This window comes from Lathyrus oleraceus, chromosome 4 (assembly GCF_024323335.1).
Source record: "Lathyrus oleraceus cultivar Zhongwan6 chromosome 4, CAAS_Psat_ZW6_1.0, whole genome shotgun sequence".
Classification (NCBI taxonomy): Eukaryota; Viridiplantae; Streptophyta; class Magnoliopsida; order Fabales; family Fabaceae; genus Lathyrus; species Lathyrus oleraceus.
The window spans coordinates 214,171,984-214,188,073 of record NC_066582.1 but is presented as its reverse complement, the minus strand read 5'-3'; the positions used below and the strand labels follow the sequence as shown (position 1 = coordinate 214,188,073).

At 34.4% G+C, this 16,090-nt stretch overlaps 2 protein-coding genes across 2 annotated transcripts; both read left to right on the top strand.

Annotated features, from left to right (window-relative positions):
• Nucleotides 1–2,820: 2,820 nt before the first annotated feature.
• LOC127136732 (uncharacterized) lies at nt 2,821–3,174 on the top strand. Its single transcript, XM_051063259.1, has one exon. It carries the CDS (start codon nt 2,821–2,823, stop codon nt 3,172–3,174), a length of 354 nt encoding a protein of 117 aa, XP_050919216.1.
• Nucleotides 3,175–4,577: 1,403 nt separating this feature from the next.
• LOC127074604 (uncharacterized) lies at nt 4,578–12,430 on the top strand. Its single transcript, XM_051015935.1, has 14 exons — nt 4,578–4,701; nt 9,189–9,270; nt 9,357–9,662; nt 9,754–9,870; nt 10,006–10,311; nt 10,406–10,663; nt 10,753–10,824; nt 10,905–11,152; nt 11,244–11,432; nt 11,523–11,633; nt 11,718–11,799; nt 11,888–11,983; nt 12,083–12,182; nt 12,276–12,430. Exons 6-13 carry the CDS (start codon nt 10,451–10,453, stop codon nt 12,179–12,181), a joined length of 1,110 nt encoding a protein of 369 aa, XP_050871892.1. The 5' UTR covers nt 4,578–4,701; nt 9,189–9,270; nt 9,357–9,662; nt 9,754–9,870; nt 10,006–10,311; nt 10,406–10,450; the 3' UTR covers nt 12,182; nt 12,276–12,430.
• The last annotated feature ends 3,660 nt before the right edge of the window (nt 12,431–16,090 follow it).

Sequence of the window (16,090 nt, the reverse complement as noted above, 5' to 3'; positions counted from 1 at the left end):
TAATCATTTTTTGATTGGGTGCCATCTAGATTAGAAATGATAACGTCCAATTAGGTTTGTTGTACCGAGAATATTGTGTTGCGATCTTCGAGGGATTCAAATAAGAAAATCGATTTGGGGTTTTCCTTCAAGATATTTAGGGTTTGAAGGTTTTTGTCAAGATTGTGCAATTCGAATCAGATCAAATGAAGGCCCTGAGCCTAGGTGTGTCGGAAAAGGGGTAGCATGAAACGGTGGACCGCATTGACAAATCCCGAGTTCAACAATTGTGCCCTTGAGATTAATTCATCTAGGTGAAAGCCTTGAGACAAGAAGGTCGTGCAAGGAAGTAGCAACAACAGGTGCATTGAAGCGGCATTGTTGGTGACTTGATCAATCTTTGATCAAGGTTTTTGGAGGTGCTAGAGTCAAGAGCAAACACTATACAAATATCCAAAATTTGTTGATTGTACACAAAGTGTTTGATGAATTGTGTCAACTAGTCTTTAGTGTGTTATTGACATTGGAGATAAATAGTTACTATAGTAGAGTATTTAATTTAGAGCTTGAAGTATTGATAAACCAACTGGTAAATTATTATCATATCATTGGTACTCATAGGCATATCCGAGTTTTTCAATAGAAGGCCCGGTTAGACGATTTTGGATCCGAGAATTATTTTAAACTTGCTTACGCACTCTAAAATTTTCTAAATCAAAGTTTAAAATAATTTTTTAATTTGGAATCTATTCACTCCCTCTAGATCTAGGCCTATCGTCTAACATGACTGAATTATGCATTGTGATGAATGATCTGTTGCATGATGTTTTATTGAACTGGCTGCAATGTTAATGGCCTTGTAGGACTGTCTTGCTTGGCTTGGAGAATTATCTTGCACATGTGCTATGATGTGTTCTAATTGATGTATGACATGCTTGGTTTGTTTAATGGCCTGCTATTATTGTTTGATTGATTTTGCTATGATGTGTTGTATGGGTGATGGATGGTTATGTTAGTGGTCTGTTGCTGATGTATTTCAATGCCATGATGCATGTAATTTAGGTTGGTGTATGAAATGGAAACCAATAGACCATGGATGATTTAACCAAATGGAATAATGAAACTTGAGCTTTAATGACAACTTGAATCAAGGCATGAATGTTGACACACTAATGAAACATGAGACCATGAATTAGAAATGCACTAATGAAACTATGAAAATAATGAATGAAATGTGAATGAAATGAAACTTGGATCAAATGGACCATGAGATCAAGCAATCATTGAAACATGAATGCAAGCATACCTTGGATCAAACATATAACACCATGAATTAGAGTTTTAGCCATGTCAAGATCAAAGTGTAAAGCGATAACCAAGAACCTCAAACCAAGAAGTGAGGCTTCAACACAAGTAGTCCACCAATGCCATGAACCAAAACTAGGGTTTCCAACACCTCAATGAAAGTCACAACATTCATAAAACATCACAGACCAAGAACTAGTGTTTGGGCATGAATGAACACTAAGATGCAATCTCAAAGGCCTAAAGCACCTACAACTAAAGTCTTGCACCTTGATCCATATGATGGACTCTCCACTTTGACTGCAGAATCATAATTCTGACTGATGATGCTTTTAAGCCAGTGCCACCTTCACCTGTTGAGGCTGGTGAGCAAGTTCCACCTTCGGATGGTAAGGTTGCTGAGGATGATGAGCCAAAGCCACCTTAGGCATTTGGATGAGGCCATGTGGAGTTGTCACTACTGCGTCTGTACCCAAACAATACTGTCAGACATATCTGGGATGAAGATGTAAAATCAGTTGGATTCATTTTTTTAAACTTATATTTACTATTATATTACAAGTTTTTGACATAGATTTATTTTTCTGCAAGACCGTGATCCGCTGAAGATTATTAACCATAGGCAGAAGATTACTGGCCTGCCTCATCCAAAATAGGAGTAGTTTCATGTTGCTTTGTCTCTAACTAGGATGAAGGACTTGTGCATGACCGGTTATATTACGGTCAACCACGGGATGCTTAATACATTTACAGACAGATGGCACACTGAGACCTCGTCATTTCATCAACCGCTTGGTGAGATATCTATCACACTCGATGTTGTGTCGTGTTTGCCGCATATTCCGATTAAGGGGAAACTTCTAGATCATGGGAGGATTAGCAAAGACGTGACACTCGAGATGATGGTATACTATTTGGGAGTTAACTCCGAGGCTACCATGAGGGAGTTTGAAAAAACCAGAGCGGATCATGCTAGGTTTTAATTCCTCAAAAAGGTATATACATATGAGATCGTTAGAGCAGAACATGCTAGAGGCGATGACGAGTAGGCGGGGCTCCATAGAGCGTACGTTTCGAGAGCATACCTGCCATATTTGGTTGACACTGTGATTTTTATAGACAAAAGTTCCACTTATGTGGATGTTTTCTACCTATGGTACTTCAAGGACTTCGAGCGGATCCATGAGTATAAGTTGGGTCCATTTGTTTGGTTTACTTGTGCTCAAGTTATCAGATGGCTGTAGGTGGAAGACGAAGCAGGTCACATGCAACATCTCACTACTTACGAGAATATTTGTTTGTCTTTTAATATTTTTGTGTCATTTTAATTGATTTTTACAACGCCCTTACTGATGATTCATGCATTCCAACATTTTTCAAGCTTGGATCCTCCAACACTTCTCGCGCATCTCTGATTGGTCTTGCGTGCCGACTTATACTGAGGATATGACACATGCGTCTGCATTTTCCCCGCTCAGAGGAAACTAGGTGATATAGTTGTTCATAGTTTATCTTGACTGCTTGGTTGTCGAGGACATGCACTACAACAACTATGTCGATCATCGTGAGATGCGATCATTTAACGACATAGTGTTATACTCAAGATGGTTAACTTGCGAATCACGTCTCACTGCTCCTCATCTTCCTGAGCGCATGATGCGGAAGTTTGACTACATTCAGACTATTCCCAGACACTATGTTGTCTCTGCTCCTCCTACTTTTACACGTAGAGAGATGGATGTCATGTTTAATGATTATCTTAGTCATCTGGTACAAGAGGAGACACGAAGTACCATAGTTGAGAGCGACTGGAGCTACGCCGACGAGTACATCAGATGGTTCTTCAAGGTGTCACATTTGTATATGGTGCAGGATGCTCCAAGAGATTGAATATGGCGAGCTCATCAAGATATATTATAGGAGGAGCAAACACAGTTAGATCATGCTCATGATGCCTTGCCAATATGTTGTCGCATAATAGAGATTGTGCAGGCAGACATTGACAGATGTATCTTCCCTGATGGGCCTGATAAGAGGCAGATCCTATATGTCATCACGACGGAGACACAAGATGCATTCATGTACCAGAGACAACGCCGAAGGACGAGGGATAATGAAGGAGGATGAGCCAGAGGAGCCAGATGAGATGAAGTCTGACATACGCAATAGTGTAGTAGTATATAGTTGTTGTACTTTATATTCATTATGGATTGTATTTTATTTTTATTTCATGTTACTTTATCGTGTATTTTGACTTTATCTATATGTCATTTTTGGATCATCTGAATTCATGTATGTCATTTTTTGCATATCAACTGTATGGTTTAAATCTTATCACATAACATGGTACATAACATATACATAAATAATCATCTTGATCTGAATAACCATAAACAAAACACAACGTGCATTGTTCTGAAAGTGTACAGAGATGTATCTCCGTAAATCATAAACGAAGATGTATCTCCGAAATGATAAACGTGTAAAATACGTTTCGAATGTGATGCGTGATGTATGTTTTAAAATGTTACGAAGATGCATTTCTAAATAAGTTAACGTTTAGATTTTAAACAACGTGCGTCACTACGCCAAAACAGGTTTTTGGCAGCGCCCCTTAGACAGCGCTTTTCTCCAAAAGCGCTGCTACACGTTAGAAAAAAATAAAAATAAGGAAACTGAATACGTAGATGGCTTAAAGCGCTGCTAAATGGATGGTCTTAGACAGCGCTTTTTAAAAGCGCTGCTAAATGGCCTACCTTAGACAGCGCTTTTGAGAAGGTCCACCTTATACATCGCTTCTCCCAAAAGCGCTGTCTAAGGCCTTAAAATTATTTAAATTAATCACAACAAAAGCGCTGTCTAAGGCCTACCTTATACAGCGCTTTTTAGAAGGTCACCTTAGACAGCGCTTTTGGGAGAAGCGCTGTATAAGGCCTTAAAATTATTTAAATTAATCACAACAAAAGCGCTGTATAAGGCCTACCTTATACAGCGCTTTTGACAAGGTCACCTTATACAGCGCTTCTCCCAAAAGCGCTGTCTAAGGCCTTTTAAATTTTTAAAAAAAGCGCTGTATAAGGCCTACCTTATACAGCGCTTTTAGAAGCGCTGCTATTGACCCCTCCTGTGCCAGCGCTTTCCTTCAAAGCGCTGTCTAAGGCCATTTTAATTTGTGAGCTTAGCCAGCGCTTTTCATAAAAGCGCTGTCTAAGGCCTTATTTACCAAAATTTTTTTTTAGTAAATTATAATATATGAATTCATTCAGTACGTTAAGGCCCATTTTGTTTCCCTCGCTCCCACAACCTTCTTCTCACTGCGTTCATACTCGTTGCGTTCATCATCACTGCTTCTCCCAAAACCTCCATTCTTGATTCCTGCGTTCATCACTCACTTCGTTCATCACCGTTTACATTTTTGTAAGTGCATTTTCTGTTCGTTTCATCTTTCTTTATTTAGGGCAGTTTATTAGTGATAAAGGTTTGCTTCTGGGTTGATTCTTTTGTGGTTCATGTGTTAGGGCAGTTGATTCTCTTGTGTTAGGGCAGTTGATTCTTTTGTGTGTTAGGGCAGTTGATTCTTTTGTGGTATGTTAACAAATGTATATATTTTTGATATTAATCACCATGTCAAAGGGAGATGGTTTGTGTTTGCTTCCATTAGGTTTCTATTATACTGATGATGAATTGTAGCAAGTGTTAAATGTGATTGTTAGCATTGGCGTGTAAGTTGGATAGGATTAGATAGAACTGTTAAAGGGAGACGGTGTTAGTGTTAATGAAATAGTTAATTAGTGTGGTTAGTGTTAGAATGAAAAACTGAAATGCAAGTTTAGAAAATGCAGGTCAGCTGTTAGACAGTTAAAGAAAGGCTAGCTTGTTTGAATGGGAATGATGTGAGTCAAAGTTAATTGAATGGAACTGCATTGACTTGGCTTGTGATTTTACCTTGTTGAATTGTTTTTTTTCTGATGCCATGAAACTGAACTGATTAAACTTGAATTATGTTGGACTGCTGAACTATATTGCACATTTGAACTACACTTGTTATTTGCTTGAATGTGTTGGACTGGTTTGGAAAATATTTTGCTAAGTTGGATTGGTATTAAATTGGTTTTTGACAATGCTGAACTAGTTTTGGATTGACATATTACCCTACTTGAATTGCTTGTACTTTAGTTGATTACTTTACTGACTGATTGATACATTGCTTGATCTGTTTAATGTCTAATAAGCTGTTGTTTATTTTATAGGGTGTTCATTTCCTTAGGACTCAATTGAGGACTATTGCTAACAAGCTTTGTTGACATCCACAATTAAAAGGTAGTAACTTATTGCCTCTTCTTCTTTTTTTCATAGAAATGACTTATAATATAAGCAATTATATGATAAACGTGGAAATAAGTTGTTTATTCATATATGGTGTTAGTCCTCTAAATTATTTCCAATCATTTGACATTCAATCATAATAAATATCCAAATTGTCATGATTTTAATAGCATAACTACAACATAGTTATAGTTACTTCACTTCATAGTTAGTAGAAGAATAGATATATATATATATATATATATATATATATATATATATATATATATATATATATATATATATATATATATATATATATATATATATATATATATATATATATATATATATATATATATATATATATATATATATATATATATATATATATATATATATATATATATATATATATATATATATATATATATATATATATATATATATATATATATATATATATATATATATATATATATATATAATTTATTAGTTTGTAATAATCTTCTTTTTGTGACGCGAAAGTGTTTATCTTAGGAAATTCTTCTTTTATGTTGTTTTGAAATAGTTGCGTGAATAATTTAGGAAAACCATGGATAAAAAATGGATGTCTGCCGATCGATTGTCGAAAGAGTACGAGAATGGGGTATTGGAATTCGTTAAGTTTGCTGTTGAACATGTCAAAGACCCCAGTCGAATGAAATGTCCTTGCTTGGGTTGTTGTTATATGGGTCGGGTTGACGCAGATGGATTGAAATCGCATTTACTGATGCGTGGAATTGATCGAAGTTATACGTGTTGGATATTTCATGGTGAGAAAATTAACGAGAATGTTGAACAGAGGGAGAAAAGTAATACGACCTATGCTTCATACGACAAAGACACGGAAACATACGATTGTGATCGAGTTGAAGAGATTGTAGAAGCACTGGATGAAGATCTTCATGATTGTCCTGAAATGTTTGAGAGGATGGTAAGCGATGCAGAGAAACCGTTGTACAAAGGTTGCACTAAATTCTCAAGACTTTCTGCGGTATTAAAGTTGTACAACTTAAAGGCGGGCAATGGATGGTCGGATAAAAGTTTCACAGAGTTGTTGGCCCTTATGAGAGAAATGCTACCGGATGATAATGTTCTTCCTAATCGAACCTATGAGGCAAAAAAAATGTTGTGCTCTATTGGCATGAGCTATGATAAGATACATGCTTGTCCTAACGATTGCATTTTGTTTCGTAACGAATATGCAATGTTAACTGAGTGCCCTAAATGCGGTTTGTCTCGATATAAGAAAAGATTATCTCCCGCAAAAGTCTTATGGTATTTTCCGATAATTCCGAGATTTAGGCGCATGTTTCGTAGTGAAACCGATGCAAGACATCTTACTTGGCATGCAGATGAAAGAATTATTGATGGAAAGTATCGGCATCCGGCTGATTCACCACAGTGGTCGAAGATTGATAATGATTATCCTGAGTTTGGATCAGAAGCAAGAAACCTTCGATTGGCATTATCTACTGATGGAATGAACCCACATGGTCTTCAAAGTATCTCACATACCACATGGCCTGTGATTCTTATGATTTATAACCTACCTCCGTGGCTATGTATGAAGCGTAAGTACATGATGTTATCTATGTTAATCTCTGGGCCTAAACAACCAGGGAATGACATAGACGTATACTTGACACCTCTGATCGAAGATTTAAAGATTTTGTGGGAGAACGGTGTGGAGGTTTATGATGGATATAGGAAAGAAAGTTTCAATTTGAGGGCGATGTTGTTTGGCACAATTAATGATTTTCCAGCATACGGGAATCTATCTGGGTATAGCATTAAAGGTCAACGTGCGTGTCCTGTTTGTGAAGACGGAACCGATACGATTCGATTGGAACTTTGCCAGAAGAATGTGTTTCTCGGTCATCGTAGATTCTTACATTCTAAACATCACTACCGTGGGTGGAGAAAAGCATTCAATGGAGACACCGAACATCGTAGAGCTCCACCCGCATTGTCAGGTGAACAAGTTTTTGAAAAGGTGAAAGATGTGCGTACTGAGTTTGGCAAGCCTTTTGCACATAAGATTGTGAAAGGTGGGTGGAAGAAAAGGTCGATATTTTTTGAATTGCCATATTGGAAGTCTTTGTACGTGAGACATTTTCTCGATGTTATGCATATTGAAAAAAACGTATTTGAAAGTGTTATCGGTACATTACTCAATATAAAAGGCAAGTCTAAGGATGGCCTTAAAGCAAGGCAGGACATGTTAAAAATGGGAATGAGAACTGAATTAGCACCCGTGAAGAAAGGAAGACGAACATATCTACCACCTGCCGCTTTTACTTTATCTAGAAAGGAGAAAAAAAATTTGTGTAAGTCTCTGAGTGAAGTTAAGGTTCCAGAAGGTTACTCATCTGATATCAGAAGACTTGTTTCTATGAAAGACCTCAAGTTGAAGAATTTGAAGACACATGATTGCCATGTTATAATGGAACATTTTCTACCGATAGGTATACGTTCTATTTTGCCAGAAAAAGTAAGAAGTGCCATAACTAAATTGTGTTTTTTCTTTAGGTCAATTTGTAGTAAGGTGATCGATCCCGAGATCTTACCAACACTACAAAAAGAGATTGTAATTACCTTGTGTGAGCTTGAAATGTATTTTCCTCCGTCTTTTTTTGACATAATGGTTCATTTAGTTGTTCATCTTGTGAAAGAGACACAGTTGTGTGGACCAGCTTATATGAGATGGATGTACCCTGCTGAACGGTATATGAAAATATTAAAAGGGTACGTGAAATCCCGAAGTCGACCAGAGGGTTGTATTGTTGAACGATACATTGTTGAAGAAGCTGTTGAGTTTTGTACTGAATATTTGTCTAACGTTCAATCGATTGGACTCCCCAGAGCTCAGATTTTCGACAAAATGGAAGGTAAAAAATTAATTGGGAATAAAATTGTGACAATATCAAGGGATGAACGGGATCAAGTTCATTTGTATGTTCTGCACAATAATAATGAGGTTGAGCCATATGTTGAAATGCACAAGGATGTACTCCGAAGGTTAAATCCGAACAGAAATGAAAATTGGATAGTTATAGAGCACAATCAAAGTTTCATACAATGGTTGAAGGATCATATTTATTTGAAGCGCTCTTCAGATCCTTCTTCGGTAACAGAAAGGTTGAGATGTTTGGCATATGGTCCAAGTTTGCATGTGTTTTCTCATAGCGCATATTCAATTAATGGATACACATTTTATACCAAAGAACAAGATGATAAGAGTACTATGCAAAATAGTGGTGTCACCGTGCTAGCTGAAGCAATGCATATATCAAGTATGAAGGACTTAAACCCCAAATATGCAAATTTGTCATATTTTGGAGTTATTGAGCACATTTGGGTGTTTGATTATGAGAAGTTTCAGATTCCCATCTTTGGTTGCAAGTGGGTGAATAGTAGTGGCATACGAATGGATAAGTCTGGATTTTTGCAAGTTGATCTTACTAGGGTGGGGTACAAAGATGAACCTTTTATTCTAGCATCTCAAGCTAAACAAGTGTTCTATGTGAATGACCCGAAGAGTACAAAATGGTAAGGAATGAAGTTCCAATTACTTGTGATAATTGGAGAAATAAACAATTGAACGAAGCTAAAGACAAAATATGGAGTGAGATAAAGGTACCATATGTGATGTTATTTGTTTTTAATGACGATTATGTCTTTAAATTAATTGTACTAACGCAATGTGTGTATGTTTTTCGTAGAGGTGTTTCGACATCGAAGAAAACAGAAGAGATCATTGTCTCAAATTGGCCGGAAAGTTACTAAGAGGGTTTAGAACCTTTTTATCAACCACCTTTCTTAGGGATACGGAAGGTACTTTTGTTGATGCAGAGCTTCCATCTAAATATGCAAGTTTGATTTCACCTAAAGAATGGGAAACGTTTAAATCCAAACGAAAAACCCAAGAATTTAAGAGTGTAAGTGAAACAAACCGGCAAAGAGCATCAAGTCCGGCGTATCTCTATAGAAAAGGGCGTGTTGGATATGGACGCTTAGAGCAGTCTATAGTAAGTATCTATAAATTGCATTGATATACTTGTTATATTTGATCATATTTTGTCATGAGTTATATTTGATCATATTATGCTTAATGTGTAGTTAACAAAGGAGAATAGTTCTGAAACATCTCTTCCGGCACATGTTTTGTGGAAGGAAGCCCGTGTCGGTAAGGATGGAAAGATTAAAGAAGACGTTCAACAAATATTTGAGAAATGTGTAAGTATAGCATTATTTAAGACAATAACACTTTGACTTTGACACTTTTGAATCGTCCAATTTCGAACACTTTGACTTTGACACTTACTTAAGACAATAACATTACTATTGTGTGTATGTTCATATGATTTTCAGGAGACTCTATCTCAATCTATAGTTCCATATGAAGACACTGATTGCAGGAGCATACTGAGTCGAGCATTAGATGTTCCCGAGTATTCTGGTCGGGTGAGGGGCAAGGGATTTGGGATCACTCAAAAATCCTTGAATATTAAAAAACAAAAGACTCCTAGCAATAAAGAACTGCAGCAAACTTTGGAAGCATTAAAAGCTGAAGTTCTTGAATTAAGAAAGGAAAGAGAAAGAGATCGAGCAGCGGGTTTTAAAGATACTAGTGACAAAGATAGTATCAATTGTAATTTTCAACCGACTATTCCAGAGGTAATTATATATCTTATTATGAAATTAAATTAGCTTAATTTATTTAATTGTCATATATACACATTAAAAATGTCATATTTATTATTGGTTTTAGGGCATTTCACCTTGTCACCTCTACTTAGCGAGACCGACTTATCGGATGGTTGGCAAGGGGAAAGTTCATAACAATTTGGGTGAATTACTTCACACTAAACCGCTCCCTACTGGATCTTTGAAAGTCTCGGTTGATATTGCTTTGGAGAAGGATGCGTTATTACCACATCCTGACGATGTTTCGGATGCAACTTTATTGGGAGATGCCATAGGTTCATTTGTTGCATGGCCGACAGACCTCATTATCGTAGGATATGAGGTATGCTTAAAACCATTATGAACCTTTAGGTATTCAAATTTTTTACGCGCATTTTACGTACACATTTTTTACATGTTAATGTTAATTAGACTCCCACAAAATCCAAAGCAAAAGATAAGGGGATTGCGCGGGAAATCGAGTCAGTTGCATCGCAAAAAGAGGTACATCACAATTATATGCTATTTAGATTCCTGTTAATTCGTCATCTTACACTTCACCTTACTAATTATATGATATTTAGATTCCTGTTGCTAAGAAGACTGAAATTTCCAAGAGGACCGGGGCTAAAAAGAAAAATCCTTCCAAGTATAGAGCGTGCCTCCATACATATTTAGAAACGACAGATATTTCGGATGGATGTGTTCGTTTAATACCTATGGATGGAGCTATTTTTGGTTTTGAGTATGCCGAGCCATTGGGTAAAGAGGATTTTGATCAAATTTTGTATCATACGCAATTAAGCGTTGGTGTTATCAACACATACATGAGGTATATCCGATCTACTTTGTTTAAATTCTTGAACAAGTTATTTACTCGTTTCATATGAATAGTCTAAATGTTAATGATGTTTTTATATAAGGTATTTATATGACAAATTGATGGGTCCGCGTGGGTTGGAGCAAAGATTCTCATTCTTAAATCCCATGAAAACTAACTTAACCGAAATGATAAGAAAACCAGATGAAGTCAGGACGTATGTAGTCGAGCGCTTTATGGCCGACACAGATAGAGAAAAGTTGTTCTTTTTACCGTTTAATACCGGCGACGGGTTAGTTCTTCAATCTAAATTCATCTGTTATAATTTTTCATATTTTGACGTCGTGTAGAAAGTTTCCATCTAACATTTGTTTTATTACAGTGGACATTGGTTGTTGGTCGCGATAAATCCTTTTAAAGAAATTGTGTATTATTTGGATTCTTTACACAATGATTGGACAACATACCCTGCTATGAAGACGATAGTTGACACGTAAGTGCAAATAACCCAATATTCGTGTGTATACTTATTTATTTATGTGAATTGTTCTAAATATTCGTTTATATTTCATTATAGCATTATACAAACTGTTCGAGCACAAAGAAAAATTCAAGTACCAAAGAGAAAAGCCAATAACATTACATGGAATAGAGTGGAGGTATATTAATTATCACAATTTTGATTATATTAGTGATGACACATGATAAAACTTAGGATATTTATCCATATTGTTTTTCCATGTGTAGTGTCCTCGACAGCGTAATAATATAGATTGTGGATATTACACGTTGAGGTTTATGAAAGAAACTCTTCTTATGGATCGAACAGATATTCCATCTGATGTATGGATTTCTAACTTATGAGTTATTTTCATATTTAACACATATTTCTCATAATTAAATAGATTTAACTAAATCATACTATGTTATATTATTATGTAGTACTTTGATGAATATAGATGTGCTTATTACTCAAAAGATCAGTTGGATGAAATTAAAGAGGAATTGTGTCAATTCATTATCGAGCTACAGGTTTTGTGAGGTATTGAACTCTTACTTTAATTTTGAATGTGATCTGAATAACTTTGAGTGAATTCCATTTGCTTACTACAATCTTTATTTGGTGTTGTTTCAGGTTATATAGCATATTTAGAAGATAGAACTAGAATGTGTTGAAATACATTTTGATTAGCATTTTTGGAGGTTATTAGAAATGTGTAGATTTTTTGTAAAGGCAAACATTTTCAAGTATATATATAAATACTCAAAAAACTGCTGAAATTAGAAGTATATTGTGTTGAACTATAATGTGTTTATAATGCATATAGATTTTCAAGTATATGTGCATATTCAGAAGATAGAACTACAATGTGTTGAACTATAAGGTGCATATAGATTGGATTCAAGCTCCAATTTATGAAAATCTGCTGAAATTTGCAATTTACAGGTGCTAAATAATGTGGTGAAAACGTATAAAAAGATCCTCCAAAATTTGGAGTCTTAGACAGCGCTTTTAGGCAAAAAGCGCTGGTAAAGGCATTTTAATTTTGACCTTAGACAGCGCTTTTATCAAAAAAGCGCTGGCATAGGTGGTTAATTCAACAAAATATAGTGTAAAAAAGCGCTGGCATAGGGTGGGCTATACCAGCGCTTTTTCTGTAAAAGCGCTGGTATAGCCCACCCTATGCCAGCGCTTTTTTACACTATATTTTGTTGAATTAACCACCTATGCCAGCGCTTTTTTAATAAAAGCGCTGACATAGGGGGGGTTTAGACAGCGCTTTTTCAGTAAAAGCGCTGTCTAAACCCCCCCTATGCCAGCGCTTTTTTAGTTAATTTCAACATGAAATTAACTAAAGAAGCGCTGGCATAGGGGGGTTTTAGACAGCGCTTTTACTGAAAAAGCGCTGTCTAAACCCCCCCTATGCCAGCGCTTTTTTAGTAAATTAAGCGCTGTCTAAGACCTATACCAGCGCCAGTATAGCCAGCGCTTTTAAGCGCTGTCTAATGTCAAAAAAAGCGCTGTCTAATCCCTTGTTTGGCATAGTGCGTCCAGAGATGCATCTTTAAAATCTAAGAGGTATTTTAAATTTTTCATGGAGTATTTTTCCACCGAATAGGATGAAATAAGAAATTCTTTTTTTTTTTAATTAAAAATATTGTTTTCTTTATAAAATCTTTGACTTATACGAATCACTCATTTCATGAATGCAAACTCTTAAAAGTCATTGTATTGACGACAAACACAAGTTAATGGCGATTAAACACGCAAAAGAGCAACATCGTCTTCCTCGTACAAAATATCATCATATTTGTTTTTTTTTTCCATCTTTTTATTTTCACATGTTTAGAATTTGTCTCTAGCTTTCACAATCTAGGTTATGTTTAATGGTGTATTTAAGTTCATATACTTTTAACTAATGTTTAGGTTATATCTTCACCGTAAATTATAGCTATATAAGTTCATGTATTTTTTAAGTTATGTTTAGAGTATTGATTCATAATATTGTGTTATTAGTGTGTATTTAATTTATAACATATGTTGCAGTATATCATAAAAAATATATATTAGATACTGGCAGGGACGATCCTGTAGGGGTGCGAGAAGTGCTACCGCACAGGATCTCTGATTTTTTAGGGTCTCGAATTTGATCGATAGGGTCAATATAAATATAAGACTAACGAATATATATCACTAATTCTATTTTAATCTATTATTGTAGTGTAACCTAGTGGTGGTCATATTATTTTGTTAGTAATACAACCTTTGTTCGATTCCTTGTTCTTACTTTTTATGTATATTTTTACTTTTATAAAAAAATGCCACCATATTGTTTTTAAATTTAATTGAATATTGCAATTAATTTAATAAATATTTTCTTTTATTAATATATTGAAGTATATCCTATCCAGCAGCCGATAATCTAAATAAATTATATTTAAATTTATTTAAAATTTAATATCGCAATTAACTTAATTAATTTTTTTTCTTTTATTAATATATTTTATAGATCTATGAAAAATTTTGAGATGTAATTTTGAAAATATTTATATTTTTATATCATTGTGAATCACTACATTAATAAATTTGAAATAGTAGTTGTGAGACTTTGAAAATTTATAATTTTACATTGTTGATTGTTTATTAAATAAAACACTTCATTATTAATATTGTGGAAATTATTCAATTTTTTTTCTTTTATTAATGGTATGAACTTTTTTTTATAAATCGAAGATGGTAAGAGAAGACGCGAATAACTAAACTTCAATAAATCAAATTTCTACATAGTATTTTTTATCATCTTTGTTTTTATATATTTAATTTTATTTAGAATTAAATAAAATATATATTTTTTAATTTGTTGTATTTTCATCTATTAAATATCTAATTTTAAAATAGAACAGGGCCTTAAAATTAATTGGGACGGTCCTGGATACTGGTGTATATTGTTATAATGGTGTTGATGTATATTATAAAAGATATATGTTGGTGTATATTTAGGTTATATATAAAATATTTGCTAATTTAAACTTTATGAGATATACAATTGGATCAAAATGTGTGAATGAAAGTTTTGGTAATTCATTCAAAAATTCTAATATCATAAAAAAAATTCTAGTAGTTCATTTTAAAATTTTCAATATCAATTTAAATCGATTTTTTTTAAAAGACCGGTGATTTTTAAACAATCCAGTGTTTTTTTAAAACACCATGTCATACCGGACATTTTGAATAAACAAAATTTTCGCTAGTTTAAAATACACAGATAATTTGAAAAGCCCTTAAATGTACTAGACTTTTAGAAAAATCTAAATTATAGGTAGCTTAAAATTTTAATGGTTAAGATTTGACCTATAGTTTTGTATGGTTGTGATTACATGGATCATTTTGTATAGTGCATAATGAATCAAAACTTGTATAAATAAGGATTATGTGTTGTTAAAAAAATATCATAGAAAATGTCTCATTAGTCATATAAGGCAGTTGTGTTCTTCAATGAGGTAAAATTTGGAGTTGATTTTGTCTTCTCGGAGGACAACACCTGTCTCGATCTTCTGAGATTCAAACTGGATAATATGGTGTCTGATACTGAGAACAGAAAGGTGAGTAAGATTGAGTTTCGCCTCCCTTCGATTGATAGTGATGAAAAAGTGAAATATAATCGTTTTGAGCTGAAGATTAATAAAGACATGGAAGCTACGTGGAGAAAATATCATTGTAGCCTAACAAAGGGACCAACCAAGTTTGAAGTAACAATTTATATAATCGTTTGTATGCTCAACGTGTGAGATGATGCGAGAGTGTGATAAAGTAAGATACCATTCCAAGTAATCATTCGTACACTGTGCAAGGATGAGACATCATCCAAAGTGATAGAAATCTCCACAGATGGAAGATGAAAGAAAGATGTTTCCTTGGACCATCGCTCAATAAAGGCCATCAAGAGTGAAACATTGAGCATGGTCAGGAAGAAATTGGTCAATAACAGAAGACCACAATTGTCAACAACCTGCCTTACCTGCTCTAACATCGAAACATATGAGAACTTTTTTAGCTTTGACTCGTGGGATGCGACCTTCAGTAGAACACAATCATGTAACAAACAAAGTAAATAAATCACCCCTTAGTTTAAACACATCAAGTATCAAAAATAAATAAATTCAAGATATACAAAATATATATATCCCACTAATTGCAACAACAAAAAATCATAGGATTTTGAAAAATCCGGTTATGTAATTTGAAAAATTCAATAGTTTAAATTTGATAATATTTTTAAAATTTGATAAAAACGCATAGATCCCTCAAAATTCAGGTAAAAACTCGTAAAAAAATTCTTCAAAAATTCAATAAAACCTCAAAAAAAATTCAAAAATTCAGAAAAACACACAAAATTTCAAAAATATAACAAGTAAAAACCTAGGGGATGTGGGGGTGTGAAGAGGTGG

Bases quoted from the DNA above. Each gene is read 5' to 3' on its own strand.
- LOC127136732 (XM_051063259.1), top strand. From the start codon at position 2,821: ATGCACTACAACAACTATGTCGATCATCGTGAGATGCGATCATTTAAC.
- LOC127074604 (XM_051015935.1), top strand. From the start codon at position 10,451: ATGGTTGGCAAGGGGAAAGTTCATAACAATTTGGGTGAATTACTTCAC. The intron at 10,664-10,752 runs GTATGCTTAAAA...AATGTTAATTAG, and splicing joins TCATTATCGTAGGATATGAG to ACTCCCACAAAATCCAAAGC. The intron at 10,825-10,904 runs GTACATCACAAT...TATGATATTTAG, and splicing joins CAGTTGCATCGCAAAAAGAG to ATTCCTGTTGCTAAGAAGAC.